General features: G+C 31.3%; 2 protein-coding genes and 1 long non-coding RNA gene across 15 annotated transcripts; 1 reads left to right on the top strand and 2 right to left on the bottom strand.

Annotated features, from left to right (window-relative positions):
* Positions 1 to 211: 211 nt before the first annotated feature.
* Positions 212 to 5,455, bottom strand: LOC144999627 (uncharacterized). Of its 13 annotated transcripts, none has more exons than XR_013660940.1 (12): positions 4,996 to 5,454; positions 4,778 to 4,852; positions 4,460 to 4,610; positions 3,890 to 4,110; positions 3,710 to 3,795; positions 3,489 to 3,611; positions 3,161 to 3,265; positions 2,365 to 2,484; positions 2,249 to 2,287; positions 1,306 to 1,849; positions 692 to 757; positions 212 to 573 (listed from the first exon to the last, which is right to left on the bottom strand). It is a non-coding gene; the product is annotated as an uncharacterized LOC144999627 (long non-coding RNA). The 13 variants fall into 13 exon arrangements; XR_013660942.1 differs by having other exon boundaries at positions 4,460 to 4,503; positions 4,996 to 5,453; XR_013660936.1 differs by adding an exon at positions 2,861 to 3,069 and having other exon boundaries at positions 4,460 to 5,455.
* A 1,357-nt stretch (positions 5,456 to 6,812) lies between these two features.
* Positions 6,813 to 11,724, bottom strand: LOC145002786 (uncharacterized). Its single transcript, XM_078961982.1, has 6 exons — positions 11,524 to 11,724; positions 10,461 to 10,649; positions 7,898 to 8,525; positions 7,650 to 7,814; positions 7,557 to 7,584; positions 6,813 to 7,476 (listed from the first exon to the last, which is right to left on the bottom strand). The coding sequence occupies exons 1-6, from the start codon at positions 11,722 to 11,724 to the stop codon at positions 6,813 to 6,815; spliced, it is 1,875 nt and encodes a 624-aa protein (XP_078818108.1).
* A 4,279-nt stretch (positions 11,725 to 16,003) lies between these two features.
* LOC145002785 (protein FAR1-RELATED SEQUENCE 5-like) lies at positions 16,004 to 18,901 on the top strand. The gene is made up of 4 exons (XM_078961981.1): positions 16,004 to 16,677; positions 16,756 to 17,014; positions 17,540 to 18,196; positions 18,296 to 18,901. The coding sequence occupies exons 1-4, from the start codon at positions 16,004 to 16,006 to the stop codon at positions 18,899 to 18,901; spliced, it is 2,196 nt and encodes a 731-aa protein (XP_078818107.1).
* Positions 18,902 to 25,223: the final 6,322 nt, after the last annotated feature.

The following is a 25,223-nucleotide window of genomic DNA, read 5'->3' as shown; positions in this document are numbered from 1 at the left end:
CGAATTTTTACGGGTAGAATGGGTTTTCGACGATGGAAAACTTCGGGTTGTTACACATTTTTTTGCAGAAATGGTCCCTTATTATCGTTTAGTTGTTTTGGTCTTGTTTTTGTACCCGGATTGTATTTGTTTAACTACTTTGAAAAGAAAGAATGTAATTAAATACATGAATAAATAAATAAATAAATATGAATAGTTTGTGTTATAGCTCTTTCCGTTCCAACATAATCGATTATTTATGTTAATAATGTATAGTTTGTTGGGAATTTTGTCTGATAATGAATTAAAATACTATTCAAGTCGATAATGGTTATAACTCATCACCAAAACAAAATAAGCATTTCTTTCCAACAATAAAGAAAACTAAAAAAGAAAATGTGAATCAATTGGGAGATGTAGATTCCATTCGTTCCACCTTATATCATTTTGATTCCATAAAATTTTGTCTGATAATGAATCAATTGGGAGATGTAGATTCCATTCGTTCCACCTATATCATTTTGATTCCATATGACTCTTTGACTAGATGACCCTATATCATTAATAGTTTTTGCAGCATAATCTAGAGGATAGCTACAAAATACAAAAGAAATGAAAAAATAATAATTTAATAATGGTTGCACATAATAGGGATCAAAATGATACAGGTAGAACATTAATATATTTTGCAATAGGCATAATCAATACATACCATTCCTCCAACTCTAACGTTTTTCATGAATCCCGAGAACTTTTTTCACAATATTAGATTTCTAGTCTGTAAAACAAAGCAACAAATAAGAACCGAGTTTATTCAATCCATGAAATCTAGAAGTGAAAACTGGATGTATTTATCAATCATGAGATTATGAAAAAGGGAACAATATACAAGACATATTACATAAAGTATAAATATTTATAGCAAACGTAGAAAAGCTAGAGTGAGATTGAATATTGGTAGCACTCCTCATTTCATGATCTTTCTCTACCATCTTTCTTAATTATCAACAACGATAGACCCAACAAACCCGACAGAAGATGCACCAACACTGCCTCCGATAGAAGACGATTTAACATCGACACAAGGCCACTTACGACGGTCAACCATACCGAGAACACGTACACTCAACCAATCCGAACAACACAAACAATGACAAAGCAGACCGTTAGACAAAATATCATTATATGATCGAAAACCAACTATTACACACACAATGCATTAAAAATAAAGACAAAGCATTTCCATATCTTATATGATCAAAAAACAACTATTACACATGCAAACATGAATAATGGGAATAAATAAAAAGAAAAAGGAGAATTAACCTAGAAAAATAGAGTAGTTGGAGTGTTGAAATTCCACCACTGCCTCCTCTTCACCCTAGAGGTTTACACTTACAGAATATTATAATTTGTATTTGATATATTTTATAAAGATAATAAGAGTCAATCTGGTGCCCCCGAAAAAATATTTATAATTAACAATATAAAAAACTTTGTATAGTAAAATGGAGATCATATCTACGTGGATGTTTAACCTAAAATAGAAAAATGAAACAACCACCAACCATTAGTTTTGAAGCAGTTGTTACAATGATAGATGGAGACGAAGTTCATACCTTGATTTGATGAAAATCAAGCCAACGAAGAGATAATATAAAAAAGTTAAAAAAATATGATAGTCAAAAGGTGACCTGATTATAGGATTGTATGAGAAAAGTGAAAAAAAAAAAAAACATAACAATTATTGCATGTCACCCTTGATCACCTTTGAAGGAAGCATACCTCGCACCCCTCCTATTTTCCATGAAAACCTTGTCCGTTGTCTCTATCTTTGAAGTAGTGTGCTACACACCCTATACACATGTCCCTGAAAAAAAAAATTACACCAAATAATATGTTCAGTGCGTGAAACGGCTTCATCATTACCCAAACATAAATCTTTTGTTATTGTTCCTTTTTTTCTCGTTTTTTGTTTTTACAAAGCATTTTTTTGTCCCCTCCTTCAAGTACGAAAAAAATAAGATAACAATAGCAATGCAAATCTTAAAACAGACTTGGAAAACTGATTACTTCATTTGATGTTGTTTCCCAGTTTCAAACCATTTCTATTAGCATACGGACATTAGGAATCAACCTTAACAGTAACAGTAAAGTGCATAAAAGTTGCAGAAACTGTATTTTTTTTACATATGATTATAAACTATAAGTGATAACAATGACTATACACCATACACGAATCATTAGAAATGAAGAATAATAAAGCTACCTGCTTTCAACATAATTGTTTGTTGACATTTCCTCAAATCTACAATCAAAGAAAAAAGAGTATTATAATTTATACACATTATAAAAAAGCTTATAGTTGATAATTGACTATATTACTGCATTTGAAGGAAGCATCCTCCCACATGAAGCGACTTCTCAAGTTCACGAATCATTAGAAATGAAGCATAATAAAACTACATGCTTTGAACATAATTGTTTGTTGACATTTCCTCAAATCTGTAATGAAAGAAAAAAAAGTATTATAAATTATACACATTATAAAAAAAAACTTATAGTCGTTTATATATTTCTCTCTAAAGCATTAGGACAACATCGTAGGATTATGCAGAAGTTAGTTATAACTTATAAATATCTATAAATGCAACACTCAACAGAAGATGCTTTTAAGATTAATAAAGAAGCAATATGTTACTTGAATGGAACCTAATATGAAAAAAAAAAAAAAAAAAAACCATTTATGTTTCTTGAATGGAACCTGATATGAAAAAATGAAAAAAACGAATATAGAAATCGTAGATTCTATTTCAATTAGACACCAAATCGTAACTGTAATTAGGGTTTTGATATAATGAAAGTAACAATCAGTACCAACCTAGTCAAGTAACAGGTGCACAAAACTTATAAATAATAAAAAGCCACAAAAATCTTTTGCAGAGGGACTTGGGAACCATTCGCCGCAAAGTCTTAATCTCTTCAACATGAACTATCTTAGATGCTTTTGTGTTATGATGTGCATCATATATATTAATAGATAACAGTTTCGTGTAGCATCATATTGGACCTGAACATGATAGAAAACTACTGACCAAAAACCAAAAAAAAAAAAATGATTAAAAAACGGAATCATAATATCATAAAATTGACAATGTTAAACAACAATAGAAATACTTACATTTTGTATGCCCTTTTGCTGATACCTCAGAACCTTGTCAATGAAATCACCTTCTTCCGCTTCCCCTTCTCATCGAAATGAAGCTCCACAAACTTGTCAAAGTGACTGGACCAATAGCAATAATCAGATACCAACAACGAATGCACAAAACGATTGTAGGATTTCTTTTTAAAAGTCGCTATCCACAACTTAATTTTTTTTTATTATACTCACGCATTACCAAAAGCTCCCATTCTTACCATCTGATATTAGGGCACTCTCCATATTTAAACTTTTGTTTACAGATAAGAGAGATAATATACAATGGGTATTTAAGGATAAGCATTACGTTTTTGTCTTGTTTTAGTTTCAACCCTTATATTCTTTCCTTCCAATCCACATCCCAACAAATTGAACCACATTAGGATGTCTGACTTCCTCCAACAAAGTCAACTCATCTTTAAAAGCATTTCTGCATATATAAAAACCAAAAGGGTACAAAAGTGAAATCACAATGAAGTTATATTGTTAAAGTTAAAAATAAAGAATGTGTAAATAGTAAATACATACACGCTTTCAGGGTCAAAGTAGCTATCTTTGTCTAATATCTTCAATGAAACTTTAGTTCCAATCCATTTAGCAACTTGATAGGTTTCCTGTCAAAATGAGCAAAATGTCCATATAGTATCATTAATATAATGAAAAGATATAAACTTTGATCTAAATATGAAACACAAATCGCAATCTTGCCTTTGAGATGCCATCACTTTTGCAAATGATTCAAACATGATAATATGATTTGAGTGATGAAATCATGCATATACCATGCTTCCCCACCGATCACGGGCATCAATGTTGGCCTTGTAACACAACAGAAGCTGAACAACCTCAACATGCCCTTCACAAGCAGTGATATGCAAATTGCTGTCTTGATTAACATCAAACTCCAGAAACATAAGCGCTTCTTTTACCTGTAATCATAAGAAGCATTCAATTGAAACAACAAATTCACTTTTTGTCATAAATCTAGGCTATGCATTTCATACACAAACATGTCAGAAATACCTAATATTAATAATAAATATAAAAGGAAGAGGATGAAAAATACAACAGGCGGAGGTGTATTTGGCAGGAAAAAGAAACCTAAGGTGACCCAAAATGAAAACGAGAATCACCTTCATTAAATTAACCAAAAACCCAGACAAATCCAGAAGGAAGAAGACAAATCCGGAAAGGGGAAAAATCTCAAAAATCGATAATTCATCTTTAGAGCGAGATAGAAAAAAAAAAAAAAAAAAAAAAAAAAAAAAAAAAACTTACGCAGAACCAGTGGGAGGGAGAAGCGGGCGGTGTTGTCGGAGTATCTGGCAAAAAATTTTACAGGGAGCGATGATTGTAATGGGTATGAATCATAAAATGGGTTTTTTTTTCAGGAAGCTGATTCATTGATGGTAGAAGGGACTCGATTGTGCTAATGAATAAGAACAACCACTAATCATTTTTCGCATAAGTATGAAAAATCAAACAGCGATACGGTGACCTCTAAATCGATATCAGCTTCAAATTGGCCGATATTGGACGAATCGGAGGCTTAAAGTAATCAGAATAAAGCAAAGAAAGAAAAAAAAAAAATCGAACCTAGAGGATGTGCTGGCTTATATCTGTGTACGACTGTATCAGCAGGAGGTCGAGATGGGAGAAAAATGATGGTCGCTGATGTCCAAATTTAGGGTGAGCAAGAGAGAGAGAGAGAGAGAGAGAGAGAGAACGCATCTTTAGATAGTGATGGAAGAATGGTGATGGAGGATATAAATGTGTAAAAGGAAATCGGAGGCTCAAATGAAATCGAAGGTTACCTGTGCCACCAAATCCATGGTAGCCATTGAAGGCACCGTAGTAGAAGGAGCAAAATCGATGGGTAGGGTGGGGTGGTTTTAGGGCTTGTACACGATTTTGATGGGAGAAGAAAAGGTTAGATAAGAACAAAGAGACTGAAGGATCGATATTACCATGGTCGAGGAAACAGAGAGAATAGTGGGTATGGCGGCGCTAGGCAGCCGCCGTAGTGAGGGCCGATGATCTCACCGGAGAAAGATGGATCAGATGGAAAGAACTCGTGACATGAAGAAGAATAGGAGCAGAACACATATGAATGGAGGAAGCGGCGGTGAGCAGAAGAAGACAGTCAGCGATTTCGGATTTAGGAGACAAAATCAACGAAAGGGGAACCTGTATTGATAAGGCGGTGACAGTTGGATCAATGGCGGTGGGTTACAGAAATCAGAATATTATTGGCTGAGAAGATAGTGAAGCAAAGCACAAACAACACGTGTACGACAATGCAGATAATGACCCAAAATAAATAAAGAAAAGAAAAGAAGCACACCAATGAAACACGTAGACATCATTTCTGCGTAATTTAACATCAGTTCCTATTCTGCGCAAATTAGCATGAAGTCACTTAGGATATTCATTGTCCAAGTTTTATATATATATATATATATATATACTAGTGAATTTCTAAGGACCTGAGAGATCCATGAAGGGTAATTTTAGAATTTTAAAAACAATGTGCAATGTATTATCTTAAAAGGTTTCAATTAATAAATTAAGTTTTGTTGATTTAGATGTTTGGAAGTTGATTAAAGGTATATATGCATATTGTTTACAAAATCAGATAAAATATAAAAATTACAGTTAAAATGCATATAAATTGAAAATGGTATATAACTAATATTTACAAAAAAAATATTTTGTATGGTAATCATTTATACATATAATAAGGAAACTGATTCATTAGAAACTTATATATACATACAATGCAGACTATAAGAAGCTGCTATCAAAAGTAATGGTCTATATACACCAAAAGAAGCTACGCCATTAATTGCGGTTACTTAATATTTACATTGTTAAGTACCCAAAAAACTTGTTTACCATCTTGCAAAAAAAACATGTCTTTGGGACAACGAACTTTCGATAACAGAATCCTAAGATAATACCTTTCGCCTTCACTTGGATGAGCAATAACAATGCGACCTATTGAATCACCTATTTGCCTAGGTGACCACATCTTCTCGCCTAGTTTCCACACAAAGTGATCTGGAAACTGAGAATATGTAAGATTAAGTTTCTGTGCTAATTTATTTCTAGTATTCTCAACGAAGTACTCAGTCAACATGGTTTTTTTTGGTAGGATTATTCAAAACATTAATCAAACGTTCTTTTCTTTTAAAAGTCAATGGTTGATAGTTTTCTAGATGAAGTGGCAAATGGATAAGAGCCGGCTTAATTTCACCTAAAGAGAACTTAAAAATTCGCCAAGCACCTTCAGGAGGAGAAACCCACCTACCTGATTGATACTGGTCAATTTCATTTAAAAGTATATGATTATTATCTGAAGAAACATTGAAACTTATTCTATCACAACCTTTGCATATATATATATATATATATATATATATACTTGACAGCCTTTATTGTAGAGCAAATTTCTATATTAATATGACAGTCGAACTTAGAAAGCAAATAGGTGTTATAGGGAATAACCCACCTATTATCAAGTATAGCACCTCTAACCTTAACCTTAGAGCCATTGTCCCGCCTGCGATATATAGGATATGCATCGTCAGTTTGACTTGTCTCAGAAGAAAATTTTTTGGGATACAAATTTTTACAGACAGCTTTTTTTCATACAAACATTTGAAGGATTAAGAAGACCACAAGGGCCATGAAGCATATGCTTTACTACCATACGATATAAATGAGGATTAACACTCTTATCAGGTATCTCTGCATACACAATTCTATCATACTCTTCAGTAGTATACATCTTAAAGTTAGGCTTCAATATAATAAGAAAGTGTGCATGTGGAAGCCCTCTTTTTTGAAATTCGATAACGTAAGTAGAAGCAGCTACATCTCCAAATATATGATTCTTAAAAACTTCATGTTTAAGTTGTTCAAGTTTAGCATGAAAAACTCTAACAATCAAATCAGCCCTGTTCTGTGCCTCTTCATGAACACTAAGATTTTGCTTTATTTCAGGCCAATTAGGGTTACATGTTACGGTTAAAAAAATATCAGGTTTTCCAAACTTTTGAACCAATGCCATAGCATCCACATATTTTTGCCTCCTATTTCTAGGGCCACCAATAAAATTAGCAGGCAAAACTATTCGTTTACCGACAGCCGAACCCTCAGTTTCCCCACTTGCCATGGCATCTACAATTCCTTGACGAAATTCTTGTCGTATTTCCTCTTGTTGTGTTCTATGGAAGTCTAATCGTTGTGTTTCTAATTTAACAAAATGGTCAACTATATACTGTTGTAATAATCTACCAAAGTATAATAAAAGGATTTATCATGAGGTCTAATCTGAAGCTTGTAAGCATAATATTCTCTAACAGATACAAACCTACTACTTTCAGCATTTTTTCCCAACACTGAAAAATAAATATTCAAAATGCAAGAAAAAGTAAGATAGAAATTTTAAAAAGCACCACCGTACCTTTTTCTTCCATTTGCAATAAGCTTTCAGCATTTGCTATACTTCCAGGAGCAATGAGTTTGGCCGACGTAGACACTATAGAATATCCACTATAATCTTCAAAACTTTTTTTTTTATAATACCCTGATGCCAACCCAACTCCCCAAACAGAAACATCAACGGATACTGCAAAGGATCATAACATCCATAAAAATATTTAATACTTTTAGACTGATCAGAATGCATTTGAACTTCAATATCTCTTGGACCATATTCCTCATTCTCCTGACTCTCAACCCAAATAACTGCAACCTGTGACACATGTGGCTTATTATACACTCTTTGATCTTGAGTAGAAATAGTCTTAAGAACTATCTTATAGTCATGAAAATCAGGAACATCTCTCAGACTCCGGAAGAAAAAAGCATATGGATTATGTTTAAGATAATCTACACATTTTTCAGTTTGCAATTTAGACATTCGAGGAGTAACCAACAAACGATTTTCTATTTCATTATCAGTATCATGAAAATAAAGCTGCAAAATTTTCTCACGATTACCTTGAGGACATAAATCATTTACAAAATGATAAACTTGACCTTGAACTCTAAAAGTATATATTCCTTTATCTCTCTTATTAAAGTTAATATCTGATGTAACACCTAAAGACGTAAAAGCAAAATGATTATTGTATGTCCTAATATAATTTCTAAAATGCTTCGCCTCCTCAGACATTGAAGTTAAAAGATCTTGCATAACAATTGGAAGAACATTATTTGATAAAACAATACGACCAGTTAAACAACAAAACTCAGAAGTCTCTGTATAAAATTTAACAGCACCACAATGGGGACAATCACTAACAACAGGCAAACAGGTAGCAGCCGAAGGAATAATCTGTAACAAATCTCTACCTGATGTATTAGAAGAAATTTTCCTCTTGCATCTATTATTTTTAGGCTCCAAAACAAAATTTGGATTGTAACGTTGGCGCTTCTTAATTTTTTTTTTCTTTCCACCTTAGAATAGCACGCTTTCTGTACTCTTTCTTATTAAGAACATTATTAAAATCTGTAGTTTCCGCATGGAAAACTAAATTTCTTACATCATAGACCGAATTCATTTCAACCTCCACATAGTAATCTTTTACACCTTATATATATATATACCTACAGAGAAAAAAAAAACAAATAATTTCCCACATAAAAATCTATTGCATTAAGGAATGTTATTATTATCGTGATATTAATTGGTATGAGTAATATATTTGAAAGGTGATCAATTATTGTTGTGAAAATGCATAGACATATAACGGGCTTTTTTTGTTAATAATTTGACTTCCACCAGAGTGATTATGAAAGTAATGCTTTGATGTATTTCTTTTTTTGATCCTTCAAATCCAAAGTGTGTTAAACATAACCTACAAATGAAAAAAAATAATGAATTATGTGTAATCATTGCAATGGTTATAATAGGGCAGGCAGTGTTTTAGATAAAAGGTTTCTATTTAGTGAGCGAAAATGAAATTGCAATTAATTAGAGCACATCTACAAATCAATGTGTTCCTAAATAAGAAATTTCTTTCAGGCCTTTCTACAAACATGTTATGGGCAACCAATAAGAAAGGTGCTATTTTGAAATATGATGATCAATGCATCTATTACAACTTATCTACAATAACATCCACTGATATTTTATAGTTCAGAAAAAAAAATTAAAAATTCAATGAAAGAAAATAAAACAATTATTGTTTAAATGCTACAACAAGAATTAGTGTATCCCAACATATAGTAAAAAATCATAGATAAAACGAAAGCACTTCAAATTATTTTATAACCACATGCAATTTGAATTATTGTAGAAAGAACCTACATGTGCGTTAAAAATAGAAAAGAACCATAAAATTGTTATTTGTATAGATAAAAGTAATTGAAAAATCATAGATAAATTGTAAAATTTAATTAACAAACAAACCATAGAAAAGCATGTAAAATAAAATAACATCAGATGAGCTTTGTACTTACATTCCGTTGTGGATGCAGGCATTATACTTTACCAGTCGGTCTAAATGATAGTTTCAGCATCAGTTAACATTTTGGGTCCTTTGTTAATACCAAAGATGAAGGTTGTCTAAAACATGGAAAATAAGTAGTTGATATAAGAATTCATGCTACTGACATGTTTTTATTTTTAATTCTATTATTTGTCATAAAGTTCAATACCAATTTATTTTATGAAAGGGAATATTGTACATGTTTTTATTTTTAATTCTATTAATTATCATAAAGTTCAATACCAATTTATTTTATAAAAGGGAATATTGTATAATGGGTTGTTTAGATGACTTTTTGGCTACAATTGGTGAAGGTGTGATTATTGGTAGTGCTAAAGGAGGAGGTTGGTGAGTAGGTGGAGATTCGGCTAGCCACAGAGCTTACAACTGTTATGCTTACAATTGTTATGCTTTATGTTAAGGATATTGAAATCGATGAAAATAAGATTCATAAAGAATGAGCCGAAAGATTGACAATACCATACATAAGTTGAATTGAACTCACCACACAGTTGGATGAGAAATCAACCTAAAATACAGCTGATGGAACAACATTTTAAAATAGCACAGAATAATGGCCCTTCAAATAGTACTGAAACATCCTGGCATCTGCAACAAAATAGGACCACACCTTTTGTCTTTGAAATAAACACCTTCTGTAATTTATGAATGACACAATAAAATGGGAAATCCTAACCTCTTTAAAATCATTTTAAAATAAAAAGTCTGTATCTTCACCTTTCTCAAATAGTTGTCTATTCTTGAATCCAAGTAAAAACCTGGACAAAACTTTTCCTTTGATAACCTGGATTCAAATGGAGCTCTTTTGGAGAGGTTAAACTATCCACTTCAGAAAAGCAGAACTGTAAGTCCCACGAGATGTGGACACACAATAGAAATGCACCCCCATTTTGTGTAAGCATTTCATCTAACAGTTGCTGTGCAGGTACTATATATGCGTATGATACCTAAAATCAAAAGAGAATCAAGAAAGTCATTTTATATGTAAAAAATTTTAAAAATAAATTTATCTAACAGTCAACAAAAGGGAAGAGTAGGAACAAAATCTGGTCATAATAGTGGATAGTGTGCACTAAGAAATCTAGACAGAGAAAATGGGAAAAATAGATTACCTTAAATCAAGCTTAAAAACAGAGAGATAGACAACAAAAAAAACCTTTTAACTCTGTATGGTGCTCCTCTTGAGGCAGCGCTTTCTTTTTCTTTTGATTTGTCGGCAAAGAGAATTCAGATGACAAGGATTAGGGTGAAACCAAACCGGTATTGACGGGTGAGTAAGGCTATTTGAGGGGAAAGAGAGATAGTCGGCTATTTCAGGTGGCAAAGTCAAGGCAGTTGAGCTCTTAATAGAGGCTGAGTCGGCAAATAGAATCAGAGGAGAGGATGGCAGCTGTAACTCGTTAATACCCAATTGAATTTCCTTCATCCAGCAAACTCCAAAATCATAAGGATCAATTAGGCGTACTCCTGAAACCCGTAATCACCATCCAGCAAAACACTTTATTGCAAAATTAAGAAAGCACAAAGCGTGATTGGAGTAGATTTGAAAAGAGAAAAATAAAGATAAAGCAACCTACCAACCTTTTTCTTCGATGGACGACTTGTGTGGTAGCGATTAATATGCCCTAAATAGAAGAAAAAAACCTTTTAACTGTGTGTTCCTCTTCAGACGGTGTTTCTATGAATAAACATTTGGTTTATTCAAAAATGAATATTAGTCTTCAACTTCTTCGTCTTGTATGCTAGGACTCAGAAAAAGAAAAAGAATGGAGCCTGTCTTCTTTGTCGGTCTAAGTAGGAAAGAAAACCTCTTTCACTTACCAGATAATCAGCTAAATTTGGTCTTATTTGGCAAAATCCTTTGTGTGTGTCGTTAACCTGTTCATCTACGGTCCTAACCCCAACCCCCACCACAACATCTTCAATAAGAAATCCAAAATATGTATTTTGATAGGGGGAGTATATCTTCACCTCGCCACTAAAAGTCTGAAATGCAATCGATGTTCTGTAACACAAAACCATTTTCAGTTTACAACCATAGCAAGTGGTATGACGAACCCTAAACAATTCAACTTGGATTGAAAACCAATAACATATTGAAGGGTGGAAAGGAACTTAAATTAATAAAAAGAAACTTACCAATTGGTATAACGGACGACAAACCCTGGAAGCAAGCAAGACATGTATAGCAATTTAGAACCCAATTAGGGAAGAAATTATGCGGGTACCTGACCTAGGGATCTTGGTAATCGATGAAGAAATTTGACCGATACCCGGTTGAAATTATCTTAAATCCTAAAAAAACAAATAACCACAAACATCAATTACACAAATTATATGCACCTTAAATACAGAATGAAGATGAAGTCGACCAGAGAGGAAGTCAAATGAAGTCGACGTGAAGAGGAAGTCAAGAGGATGACTCAGACGCAATAAGGGGAGGTGGCAGTAAAAGGAGATCCAAGAGTGGCAATCGGCATCGGGGGAAACAACGCCATCAAGAAGAAAAACCCATTGCTAAGTCTTCTTCCTCTTCATGAGGTCAGGCTGACCGGAAGCAAGCAGGCAGGATGCTTTCATACACAGCCAAACGATGCCGTTTCTGTATAATCCCAGTGTCACGTCAGATGTATGGCTGAGAAGAGTTTAAGCAGGCAAACAGCTTACCAACAAATGACAGAGGGATGAGGAGTGGTCGGTGGGAAACCGGGAGTCGACGTAGACACCCTAATCTTACAGAAAAGGGTCTTACGTATAGGTAATTGATATATATATATATATATATATATATATATATATATATATATATATATATATATATATATTTAGGGGAGGGTTCAATTGAGGAAAAAAAAAGGTTGAGAATGGGGGAATCATTCTCATCCAATCATTTATTTTTGCCGCAAAAGGCTCCGACGTACCAGCGGAAATGGGAAACGAATGCATATGTGTTTTCCAACATAACATATTTTCTTAAACTATGCTAAATATTACCTTAATATATACAAAAACATAGTTTTTTTTTCATTTTTTTTTTAAATTTTTATAAGCTATTTTTATCAAAAAATGATTTTAAATATACAAAAATTCATGATTTTTTATTCTCTACAAATAGACATCCATATTGATATAGTTTTAAGATAAAATAATTTTTTTTTTTTTTATATTTTCAGGTATCGTTATTCATAAATGAATAACAATGCATCAGGTTTTATTACAGTATATTCGTTATTCACTTATGAATAAAAAGTAAGATTTTTTTTTAAGTATCATTAATATATGAATATAGCATATAATAAACATAGTATATTCATATTTTAATATTGGACGATGAATTCACTTATGAATATTAACACAGTATATTCACTTGTGAATATTAGATGGTGTATTCACTTATGAGTATTAAATGATATTTCATATGTGAATATTACATAGTATTACATGATATATCACATGTGAATATTACAGAGTATATTCACTTGTGAATATTAGATGATATATTCACTTATGAATATTACACAGTATATTCACATATGAATATTACAATGTATATTCACTTATGAATATTGATAGTATTTTGACAAATATATATATATAATTTTTATATGTTATTCACATATGAATATCATACATATTTGCATATTTGTTTTGTGTTTTTAATAATCATATACTGATTCAGGTGAGAAAACATATTCATATGTGAATATAACGTGGTAATTTAGTTTATGCATTTCATCAAACAGTTGGAGTGCAAACAAGTTAACTATTTTAAAAATGTTAAAAACATCAAGTTATCAATTCCAAATCATCATATACTTCCGATTTCGACTTCAGATGTGACATCCTATCTCTGATCGATTTCTCAATTTGATTTTGATTTCCGAAAATCTGATTGGGAACCTGTGAGTACCGAGTCTAAGTCCCTTAATGTCGACTGTGATTGCGAGTCCAGAACTCCGATTCCAATTTCATGAACAACGAAGAAATTCCGGTTTAGTTGAAGAAATCTGGATGATTATTGAAAGTTGGAGGAAATTTTTTGATGATGAACGAACAGTTATCGAATTCTCTATAGTTACGTATTTGAGATTGAAGGTTATTACGATATTTACAAGTTTGCCACCGTATCTTTTATGTTTAGATTAAATGAATGGCTGAGAATGATTCTTCAATTCTCAACCTTTTTTATTTTCTCAATTGAACCCACCAATATATATATATATATATATATATATATATATATATATATATATATATATAGAGAGAGAGAGAGAGAGAGTTAGGTTCAAATGTTTTCAATAACTATTGTGTGCCTAAATGCACCAATCACAATTTAGCAAATTATTAATTAATTTTTTTTAATCCATAAGGGTAATTATGTAATCTTTCATTTTAATTCCTTTTTTAATCTGGGTCTTATCCCTTTATATTAGGCAATTTTCTTTGATTGATGTATTTATCTTTAATGTAATTTTCTCTATATAATTGATTTTAACGTCCGATCAAAAACACAGATCACAATTCTCGAATACATACTCTGCCGATCAATTTGTGTTACTCATTCGATGGATGTTCATTTTGGAAATCAAAACCAGGTATTGATACATATTTACAAGCTTCTGTCAACGATAATACTGATTTTGTTTCAAATTTCCCCCACACACCCTTTTCTTCAATTTGATAATATTCCAGGCAAACGATGATCAAAATCCCGGGAAGGATTTGGGTAATGTCAATGATTCCAAGAATCCGGTGAATAAAGTTGTGAAGAAAATAAGAAGATGTAAAACATGCTTTGGAGTTGGTCATGATAGCAGAAATTGTCCTTCTGGATTGAAGAAATCATAGAACTACAAGAACTTCATCAAATTGGACGTTTTTAGATATTATTTAGTTGGATTTCAGTAAAATAAAAGTAATTTTTGAGGAATTATATGGTATTATCAAGTTTCAGTTCAGTGTAATAAAGTTGTCGTTTGATGAATTCTATGTGTTTTTCTTTAAGTATTATGGTTAAAATTAATAAGTTGTTCGTGTTCTATGATATATTTATGTGTTATATGATCATACAGGTTATCTTTCTAACAGAATATCATAGTAGAGTCGAGTTAACAAGAGTTGTTTATGCGTGCATTGATTCGAGTTAACAAAAATTGATATGTTTTATAAGTCATACTTCCGATAGCATTCTGATAGAATTATTTCATTCCGATAACATGCAGAGTTTTGTAAGGCATATTTATATATCATTCTAATCGAATACTTTCGTTAATAAAATATTCTGCAACTTTTCTTTAAAAAAATACATAATTTTATTGTTAAGTAGTTAATATAATGTAATGTTGGAATTTTTTATATTTGGAATGTGAATATAGTACCGTTTTCATGTTTTCCCTTTATCATGTTTTTAAAAAAAAATCAAATCGGAATCATTTATTTTTATCAATGATCCCTAATATCAAGGCTTTTAATTTGCATAGAATCCGTTTTCATCCCTATCTAGTTTGTATGACATTTTTAAATATTTTGATTTTTTAACTAACAAAGCATAGACAAACACTCTCGGAATTTCTTAGCAATGGGCGATCAAGAAGCAGATGTCAATAATCATATGTATGAGGAACATTATTTGGCTAGTGATGATGGAAATGGAATTGAAGATTTCGATTTTCCTGATAATGATACACTATATAATGACGAATTTCAAACAGGAGAAAGCAGTAATCCTAATTTAGGTTAGTTTTTTGATTTTTTGTTTAATTTTTCATTCTGTTTTCAGATTCTATATTGTTAATACTTTCATTGCTGAACATACAGAGGAGGCAAATAATGATGAAGACGAAAATCACTTTGTTGATGAAGATATAGAGGTTAATATTGATTACAGTGAAGGTAATAAATTCAATTCATGATACTGAAGTTGCTACAGAAAAAAGTTAATATTGATTTCATTGAAGGTACCAATTTCTTTCAGAATGATTATGTATTTTCTATTTTAAACAGGACAACCACATGTTACTCATGAAGATACAGAGTTTAATATTGATTTCATTGAAGGTACCAATTTCAATTCAGAATTTTTTATTTTTTATTTTTTACAGAAAAAATAAAATTGTGTCAGAATAAAAGTTATATAATTCTTTCATAATAATTTTGTATTTGCTATGTTTAAGCAGGACAACCACATGTTACTCATGATTATGTTTCTCCTGGTGGCACCTTGTATTGAACTCCGATTGTTTTAGACGACATCAAACCAAAAGTTTCATCAAAATTTAATTCATATGGTGAAGCAGAAACAATGTATAGAAAATATGCATTAGAATCTGGTTTTGATGTCAGGCTTGGAAGAGTCCAAAAAATGAAAAATGGGATTATTACAAATAGACATCTTGTGTGCAATCGGGAAGGTAATCTGAATACTAGTAAACTAGATACTCTAGATATTCAGCATAAGAAGACTCAAAGAAGGAAAGATCTATTTAGGAGGAATTGTAAAGCGAAAGTTGTTTTAGAAATAATTCCCGGTACTCTTACATATGTCGTGAGTGATTTTGTAGAGCGACATAATCATGAGTTGTTTAGCAAAGGCAATATGCACTTATCTCGTTCAAAAAGAAAACTTGATTATTCCCAAGAAATTTTCATTCATAATTTGTCAAAACAGAACATTGGTCCTGTAAAAGCACATAGACTGTATAGTGCTCTTCAGGTTGGTCCTTCGGTTCGAGGTGGATTGGTTACTGATTTCAAGAATGCTAGGAGGAATCTTAATTGTTACATAGGTGGGAGGGACGCGAAATTCCTTGTTGACAAGATGAATGATAGGAAGAAAAATGTCCCATCATTTACTTTTGAGTATAAAGTGTCGAACAACAGATTGAATTCTTTATTCTGGGCTGACGAAACAGCAAAGTATAATTACAATTCATTCGGAGACGTTATATCATTCGATGCCACATTCAGCATGAATAAGTATTTATAACCTTTAATATTTTTCAATAAGAATTTCATTATTTCCATTTATGTAAACTAATATTTTTTTTTAAATAGGTATGATATGGTTTTTGTACCGTTTACTGGCATTGACAATCACAAAAAATGTGTAACATTTGGTGCTGGTCTTTTAAGTAAAGAAGATGGAGTTTCTTATGAATGGTTGCTTAGAGCTTTTTTGAAAGCTTTTAGAAAACAACCTCAATTGGTTTTATCTGATCAAGATCCAGCTTTGAAAAAAGCTATAGATAAGGTTTTCCCATTGGCACATCATAGGTTATGTATGTGGCATATAACGAAGAAGTTGCCAAATAAGGTATACATAAAAAGAATACTATTCTTATTTTTTTGGTATGATTATACAATTGTTTTCTCATATTCTGTCAGAATGTTTTGTTTTAAACAAAAACATTCAATTGCATTAACTCGTAACTTTTCTTATCATTCTACAATTTCTTTTAAAATTCTGCATTCGTTATCTCATATTCTAACGTAATCAATTCATGTTAACAAACCCATTGTCTTTAACTCTTACTTTTTGTTATGATTATACAATTATATCGTATTCTGGAAGAATGTTTTGTTTTAACCAGAATTAATTGCATTAACTCTTAATTTTTCTTATCATTCTACAATTTCTTTTAAAATTCTGCATTCGTTATCTCATATTCTCACAGAATCAATTCATGTTAACAAACCCATTGTCTTTAACTCCTACTTTTTGTTATGATTATACAATTATATCATATTCTGACAGAATCAATTGGTTTAACTCTTACGTTTGTTCTGATTCTACAATTAATTTTCCACATTATAACTTCATGATATCATATTCTAACAGAATGAATTTATACAGATTTTATCAATTGAAGACGCAACAACCAATCAAAAATTTCGAAAGCGTTTTCACTCTATAATTTGGAATTCTAAGTTGGAACCACATGAATTCGAAAATGTGTGGCGTCAGATGTTGGAAGAGTTTAAAATTACTGATAACACTTGGATGAATACAATGTATGGATTGCGAAAATCTTGGATCCCCGCATTTTTCAAGCACATTCCAATGTCTGGTCTTATGCGGACTACATCGCTGTCTGAAAGTCAGAATTGGTCATTTCAAACAACGACACTAACCGGTTCTTATCTTGTTATGTTTATGATGACATTTGAATCAGTTATGGAACGACAACGACATAACCAAATTCTCAATGATTTTAATACTGCCACCACTTTTCCTAAATTCATTACCCGTACTCCGTATGAACCTCATGCTTCAAATGTATATACACGAAATATTTTTTATCAGGTTCAGAAGGAGATATCAAGATCTGAAGATAATTGTTTCCAAAAGAATGTGATATTTTCCAACGGTGTTGACACGATTATTGTTATAGAGAAAAGAAAGAACATAACTATTAGGCAAACAAATGATGTCGATGTTGATGACAAAGATGAGGAATACAATTACGATTGTCTTATAAGGGATACTGAATACATGGTATGTTTTTTTTCACATTAATTGTCATTTTATCATTTACATTTAAACACTAAAAATTTACAACTTAATTATTTTCACTAATCATCTTATATTTTCCAGGTCACACACTCAACTAAAGATGGTTCATTCAAATGTACTTGTATGCATTTTGAACATTTAGGTATCTTATGCAGACACATATTCTGTGTGTTTAAGTTTTATGGCATCGAACAAATTCCTGAAAAGTACATTTTGAAACGTTGGCGTAGGGATGTCATTCCAACAGAATTACTGAAAAGACGCTTCAATAATTCTTTCGACGTATCTACTTCCGACATGACTGCTATTGATATTTTTTCAACTGTTGACCGTTGTGTGTCTTTTTTGAGCCACGATGCAGCAAAGTTAAAGTTATACCTTGACGAACAGAATAACTTGAAAAAAAAATTCGTAGACAACTGTTCAAATCATGATCTACCGACCAGAGCAGATCATTTCAAGCAGCTTTTAGGTGTGGTTGTTCCTGATGTAGAATCTGATGTTAATGACATTCAGAATCCTACAGATATTCGTAACAAAGGCTGCGGTAGTCGTGGAAAAAGATTAAAATCTACAAAAGAGATGATTGAGAAGGAAATCTCGAAACCAAAGAGAAAATGTGCTATATGTGAACAGATGGTTCATCATGACAAAAGAAATTGTCCTCTAAAGAACACCAAGAAATAAGTTCCTTGTTTTTTTTTAGTTTATTAGAATGACATTTGATTTAATTCTGTCGATTCACACTTATTGTTATCTTTTATGTCGTTCAATAAAGTATTCACTTTTATTACTATTGACATCGACATTGTCAATCAACATAACAATATTCATATTATCTTATTACTTTAAAATACTCATAAAACGTAATACAAAAATTCATTCCATCGACTGTATAAATTCATTATTTTCAAAACTTCTAATACAAAATTTCCATCGATTGTATAATTTACAGCAACATATACAAATTCTTTCAATCATTTTAAGTTTGATTTTAATGTTAACAAAAATGTTTTATTATTCACTGTAATATACAAACGATACATGCAATTTGTATACAAGAATTCATTATATTTATATCATATTTCATAATATCTACATAACGTATTCTACCAGAATCATAACAAATACTACCTTGCATCATCATCATATAATTTGTAAAAAAAAAAAAAATTCTATTCACAATAGTCACAAAACATTATTAACCATAACATTGAATTATATTAACAAAATTATTAGAAACAAAAAAAACATCAACACATGCATTAGTAATATTAAGTTGCATTATATGAAAACTACATTACTAACAAGAACCATAGATTTTCACAATGCACAACATCATCATCCCAGAATTTAAACAACGCATCAACACACCCATTATACGAAAATTACCATTCCATTATAACATATATCGAATACTACTGATAACATTACTTCATAACGTCTGATACACAATCTACTTTTTCAAACATCTAACATAAGGCAGATTCATGTTTCAACATTAAAAAAAACAAGTTCAGCTCATGACATATCAAAGTTTATCTGTCAACTTATTAAATACCACGCCAAATTCTTACCTACGACCCTTTGTTTTTCTTTTTTTCTTCCTGTTTTCAGCTGACTCTCTTAGAAGCATATCTTGTTCCAAAATATCAAGCTTACGAAACGCTTCAATATCTTTAACTATCATACTCTTGAACTTATTGAAATCAGATGTCAACAATCTTGCCATGTATTTTGTCCTTAGCTTAATTGTAGCACTCACATTAGCAGGCATTTTACCTGTAAGACCACACTCCCAACGCCCTTTATATTCCCCCATGTACGTTTCCATATGCCTCATGAGGTATATTCCACATTTTGTTCCAGCTTTTTCGACTAGCCAAGATATGTTCATCACACGTGCTGCTTTAAAAGTTAACGTTTTTGCCATTGGATGATGTTGTGATGTCAAGTAGTTGCAAAACAGTTTTTTCTGGCATTAATTACAACAAATACATAAAAAATAATCTTATAATATTCCTTAGAATGGAAAACTATTAATCAGAAATTTATTGATTATCTTACCACCAGGTTTGGTATCATGCCATACTTTCTTTCCAAAGTTCCTGTTCTCTTCACATGATCTACTATGTAGTACAAACTTGATCTCAGATCAAAGATGAGTAAGTAATACTTTCCATCATCAACTATTGGGAAGAAAACCTTGTACACATTAAAAGAAGAGGTTACGTTAATATTAATTGATGCCACAAATATTATATTTATAAAATAATCTTACAAGTGCAACGTTTCTAAAACTTGGCTTCACGTCAAATTTCTTAGTGTAGATTCGCAATAAAGTAGCAAAAAGCCTACATTTCATATCTTCCGACTTTAGCTCATTCAATATATCTTCTGTTTGAAAAACCCCAACTCAACATCAATATTAATTCTACAGAAATAAATTTGAATTAAAATTTTTTTTTACAACATAAATTCATACCACAATAGTTGTATCGAAGAAAAATCTTGAAAGCAATGACTCATCCTTGTAGTTTTCCATTTTATTTAAAAACGCAGCCCAACAATCAATTATTTTAGAATGCAAAAACATTCCATGATTAAATTGATATGCAAAACCCTGGTGCAGCAAATGACCTGTTCCAATGTCCCAAATCTCATCCCTGTGAAAAAAAATATGTATAACATCAATTTTAAAACATTCATTTTAAAATTATAGATAAATATAATAGGTGACACATATATAAACATATATATATATATATATATATATATATATAAATACATACCCATCATCTCTTGTAGATGCAAAAACTGAATTGCATATCCATGTTTCATCCTTAGACAGTTTTTCCCCAACCTTAACAATTCTTTCAATATAGGGCGAATTAAATACTTTTGCTTTTTTAGGAATACGTTTTTCCCTTTTGTCATTATCATCATATCCTCCAGCATTATCAACAGCTTCTCTTATATTTCTTCCTACCAGATTATCCCTACTGATTACTGACATTTGCTTTTTCTTTTTATACACTTGTAACTCAGTTTCCTCCAACAACTTGATCATTTCGTCATTCACCCCTGGAAGTCGATGAAACTGAGTCATTGTTAAAGAAGTCGTATCAACAGGTGTGGTATAATTGTCGTCCTTTTCAGTATTTACTTCAGTAAGTATCAATCCTCTAACAGGTGAACTATTTCCTTCACCGCCATCACCTACATCATTCATATTTACCTCATTAAAGCAGGCAGGCTCATGCACTTTTTGGTTACCTGCCCCTTTAAATACTCCCTTAAAAAGTTCATTCATTTTCTCCATCCACTCATTCAGCACCACACTATGAGGGAATTTTAACAACCCATCCTTCAACGCAACCTCCATAGTACTTTTCTCTGTTACAATAACTCCATAACTATGCTCTATAACAGCTGCGTATGCCTGAAACACATATAATTAATAAATGATAACATTACAAAAATGTGTACTATATATTCTATTAGAATATATCATTAACTATTACTTTCATAATATTTACTTCATAATCTACCATAATATTACCTCTTCATATCCAAAATCCCTCTTAAAGCTTAGCATTTGCTGTTCTTCAGCTCCTGTTTCATCGACCATATCGACATCATCATGCTCATCCCGAAACTGCCTCCCGAACCCTCCCAAACTGATTTCTAATTTTTGAACCTCTAACAATTTAGCACCATTTATATGCCCAATAAAAGGAAGCCTTTTGTCTATCTTGATAGAATACTTCATGTTATACACGTACACCAATTGAAAAAAAAACATTAACTTAATCAATACATCAATAATAAATCGATACGAAATATATACATTCATATAAAAATATTTCAAACTTACAATCAGAAGTGTAATAGGACCACTGTAGTAGCTTGATTTGTCATCCCTTTTCCATAGTTTTTTTCTAGATCCCAAACAATCAAGCATATATTTACACCAATTTAACTTTGAGAAGTCTTCTACCAACACCAACTTCCTTACCACTTTTATTTGATTTGTTCCCATCAACATTGACTCTATGAAGTTGTTAACAAATAGGGTCAAAAAATTCAGCCTAAACATCAAATTATCCTTCGTTGTAGCCTGAATCCTTCTTAAATACTCCTCACCATTGAACTTATCACCACTATATTGTCCCCTCCATTCTTCTAGAATTTGATTTCCCTTATCACACAATGGTAACTCATTGATGTCTTCTCCACCAAATGGCAACCCCATCATATCATGCACTGTTTGTTCTGTTATCTCAATAACAGAGTTTTGTAGGACAAGTCTTTTACTATCTGCGTCATAAACATCTAAAAGATAGTAGCTAAGTTGTCCCGAATAACTTGTAATATTCACTTGCAGAATTGATCCAAAACCCATCCTCAAGATTGCTTGTTTCTGTTCCGGCGACATTCCCATAACAGCTGCAGTGATGTTATCACATTTCATTCTGGTTGGAAGGTATCTTAAACCAGGTGGGTATTCCTTATTTGTTTTTCTAACATTATCTTCTTTTTCTTCTTTGACGTTTTCAGCAATTCCCTTATTTTTAAAATGTTTTACAATTGGAACTCTATCAAATTGCCTCTTCGACCTTATCTCTCTTTCCAAAATTAGTGCATTTAAAGGTTTAGGAGTTGTCTTTTGTTCAACTGATTTATCAAGTTTTTTCTTTGACCTTCTTTCTCGGTTCAAATGTTCTTCTTCATGAATTTGATCTGCTACAACAAACAATAGATAGCATAAATTTTCATTACAGAGTTAACTAATAAAACAAGTAGGCTAACTCTACAAGAATCAAATACATTTAATTTAGAATTCTATCAGATTCATACAATCAAATTTCACACTCATATATAATATCACATTCTATTTAGGAGTGTTTAATAGTCAAACAAGTCGACTTATGCTAGCAGAATATCAACCATTTTCAGTTTCATATACACAGAACATTCTTTTAGAATATGAAACATCTAAGCTTATTTCACATACAAACACTTAGATATAGAAATTTAGATTACAATTCAGCCAGAATATGAAACATGTAACCTTATTCTACATACAGTAACTATCAATTCTTCAGTATCATTCATTAATCATCTACATACTATGGTTCCATTAGAATTAAAATTATATATAAAATGCTATTTAACTGCTTCAGTATAGAAATTTATCTTACAATGCTAACTAGTAAAACAAATACACTTATTCTATCAGAATATCAACAATGTTCAAGTTCTTCTACACATTACATTCTAATAGAACGTGTTTTTTTGCCTACTTATTCCACATACAACAACTATGAATTTTTCACTTAAACATGCTAATTAACTATTTAAATTTAAAAAATTAGATTACAACTCTACCAGATTATTAACAATATTTAGGTTGACATACACAAAACATTCTATTAGAATATAATGCTATTTAACTGCTTCAGTATAGAAATTTATCTTACAATGCTAACTAGTGAAACAAATACACTTGTTCTATCAGTATAGAAATTTATCTTACATACTATGGTTCCATTAGAATTAAAATTATATATAAAATGCTATTTAACTGCTTCAGTATAGAAATTTATCTTACAATGCTAACTAGTAAAACAAATACACTTATTCTATCAGAATATCAACCATGTTCAAGTTCTTCTACACATTACATTCTAATAGAACGTGTTTTTTTGCATACTTATTCCACATACAACAACTATGAATTTTTCACTTAAACATGCTAATTAACTATTTAAATTTAAAAAATTAGATTACAACTCTACCAGATTATTAACAATATTTAGGTTGACATACACAAAACACTTATTCTATCAGAATATCAACCATGTTCAAGTTCTTCTACACATTACATTCTAATAGAACGTGTTTTTTGCATACTTATTCCACATACAACAACTATGAATTTTTCACTTAAACATGCTAATTAACTATTTAAATTTAAAAAATTAGATTACAACTCTACCAGATTATTAACAATATTTAGGTTGACATATACAAAACATTCTATTAGAATATAAAAAATGAAACCTTATTCAACATACAATGACTATGATATAACAACTTAAAGTTCAGAACATTTTCAAGTTTCTTAATAAAATACGAAATTTAAACACATTTTTCTTCCAAATATTACAAATCTACCAGAATATCAACATTATTCTGGTTCATATACAGAACATTCTATCAGAATATGACCATGTAACATTATTCAACATACAATAACTACGATTTTTTCAGTTTTTAGGTACTAAATCATATACAAATTGTGATTCCATTAGAATTTAAAACCTGTTTAAAAGCTAATTAACAACTTAAATATAACAATTTACTTTACAATTTTAACCAGTAAAACAAGCATACTTATTCTACTAGAATAACAACCACGTCCACGATCATATAAACCGAACATTCTTGAAGAATACCATACACAGTAACCATTCTTAATAAAATACGAAAAAATGACACATTTTTTCTTCCAGACCACAAATCATACATGCATATAAAAGATTTTCAAAAACACTTCCTAAATTCTACTACATTTTTCGAACTAAATAAACATTAAATAACACAATAAAATTATTACCTTCAGTTTCAGCAACGTAATCATCATTGTCGTCTTCAAGATTCAACGCCGTTTCTACTGTGTTCTTGAACTTTGACTTAAATGAACTGGATCGTGTACTCCTCATTGTTGCAGAATACCGCTAATATAACCCCCAAATGTCGATTTCGTTTTCTAGGGTTAAATGTCGATATTTATAGGGAAAACCTACAAACGATCTTCCGATTTTTGAAGACTGATTACAATAAATCGGAATGTTTTTCAACCTCCTAAGGATTTGGGTTCTTGATTATGAGAGTAAGCGAGATATTTGGGATTATCGGTTGATCATTCCATATTATCCACCGTTTCCTAATTAAATGACGGGGCAAAATACCATTCTACCCTTGTTTGACCGGTCAATTGATT

This window comes from Lactuca saligna, chromosome 6 (genome assembly GCF_052625555.1).
Source record: "Lactuca saligna cultivar CGN05327 chromosome 6, ASM5262555v1, whole genome shotgun sequence".
Classification (NCBI taxonomy): Eukaryota; Viridiplantae; Streptophyta; class Magnoliopsida; order Asterales; family Asteraceae; genus Lactuca; species Lactuca saligna.
The sequence above is the reverse complement of the archived record's forward strand: the minus strand, read 5'-3'. Positions and strand labels throughout refer to the sequence as shown.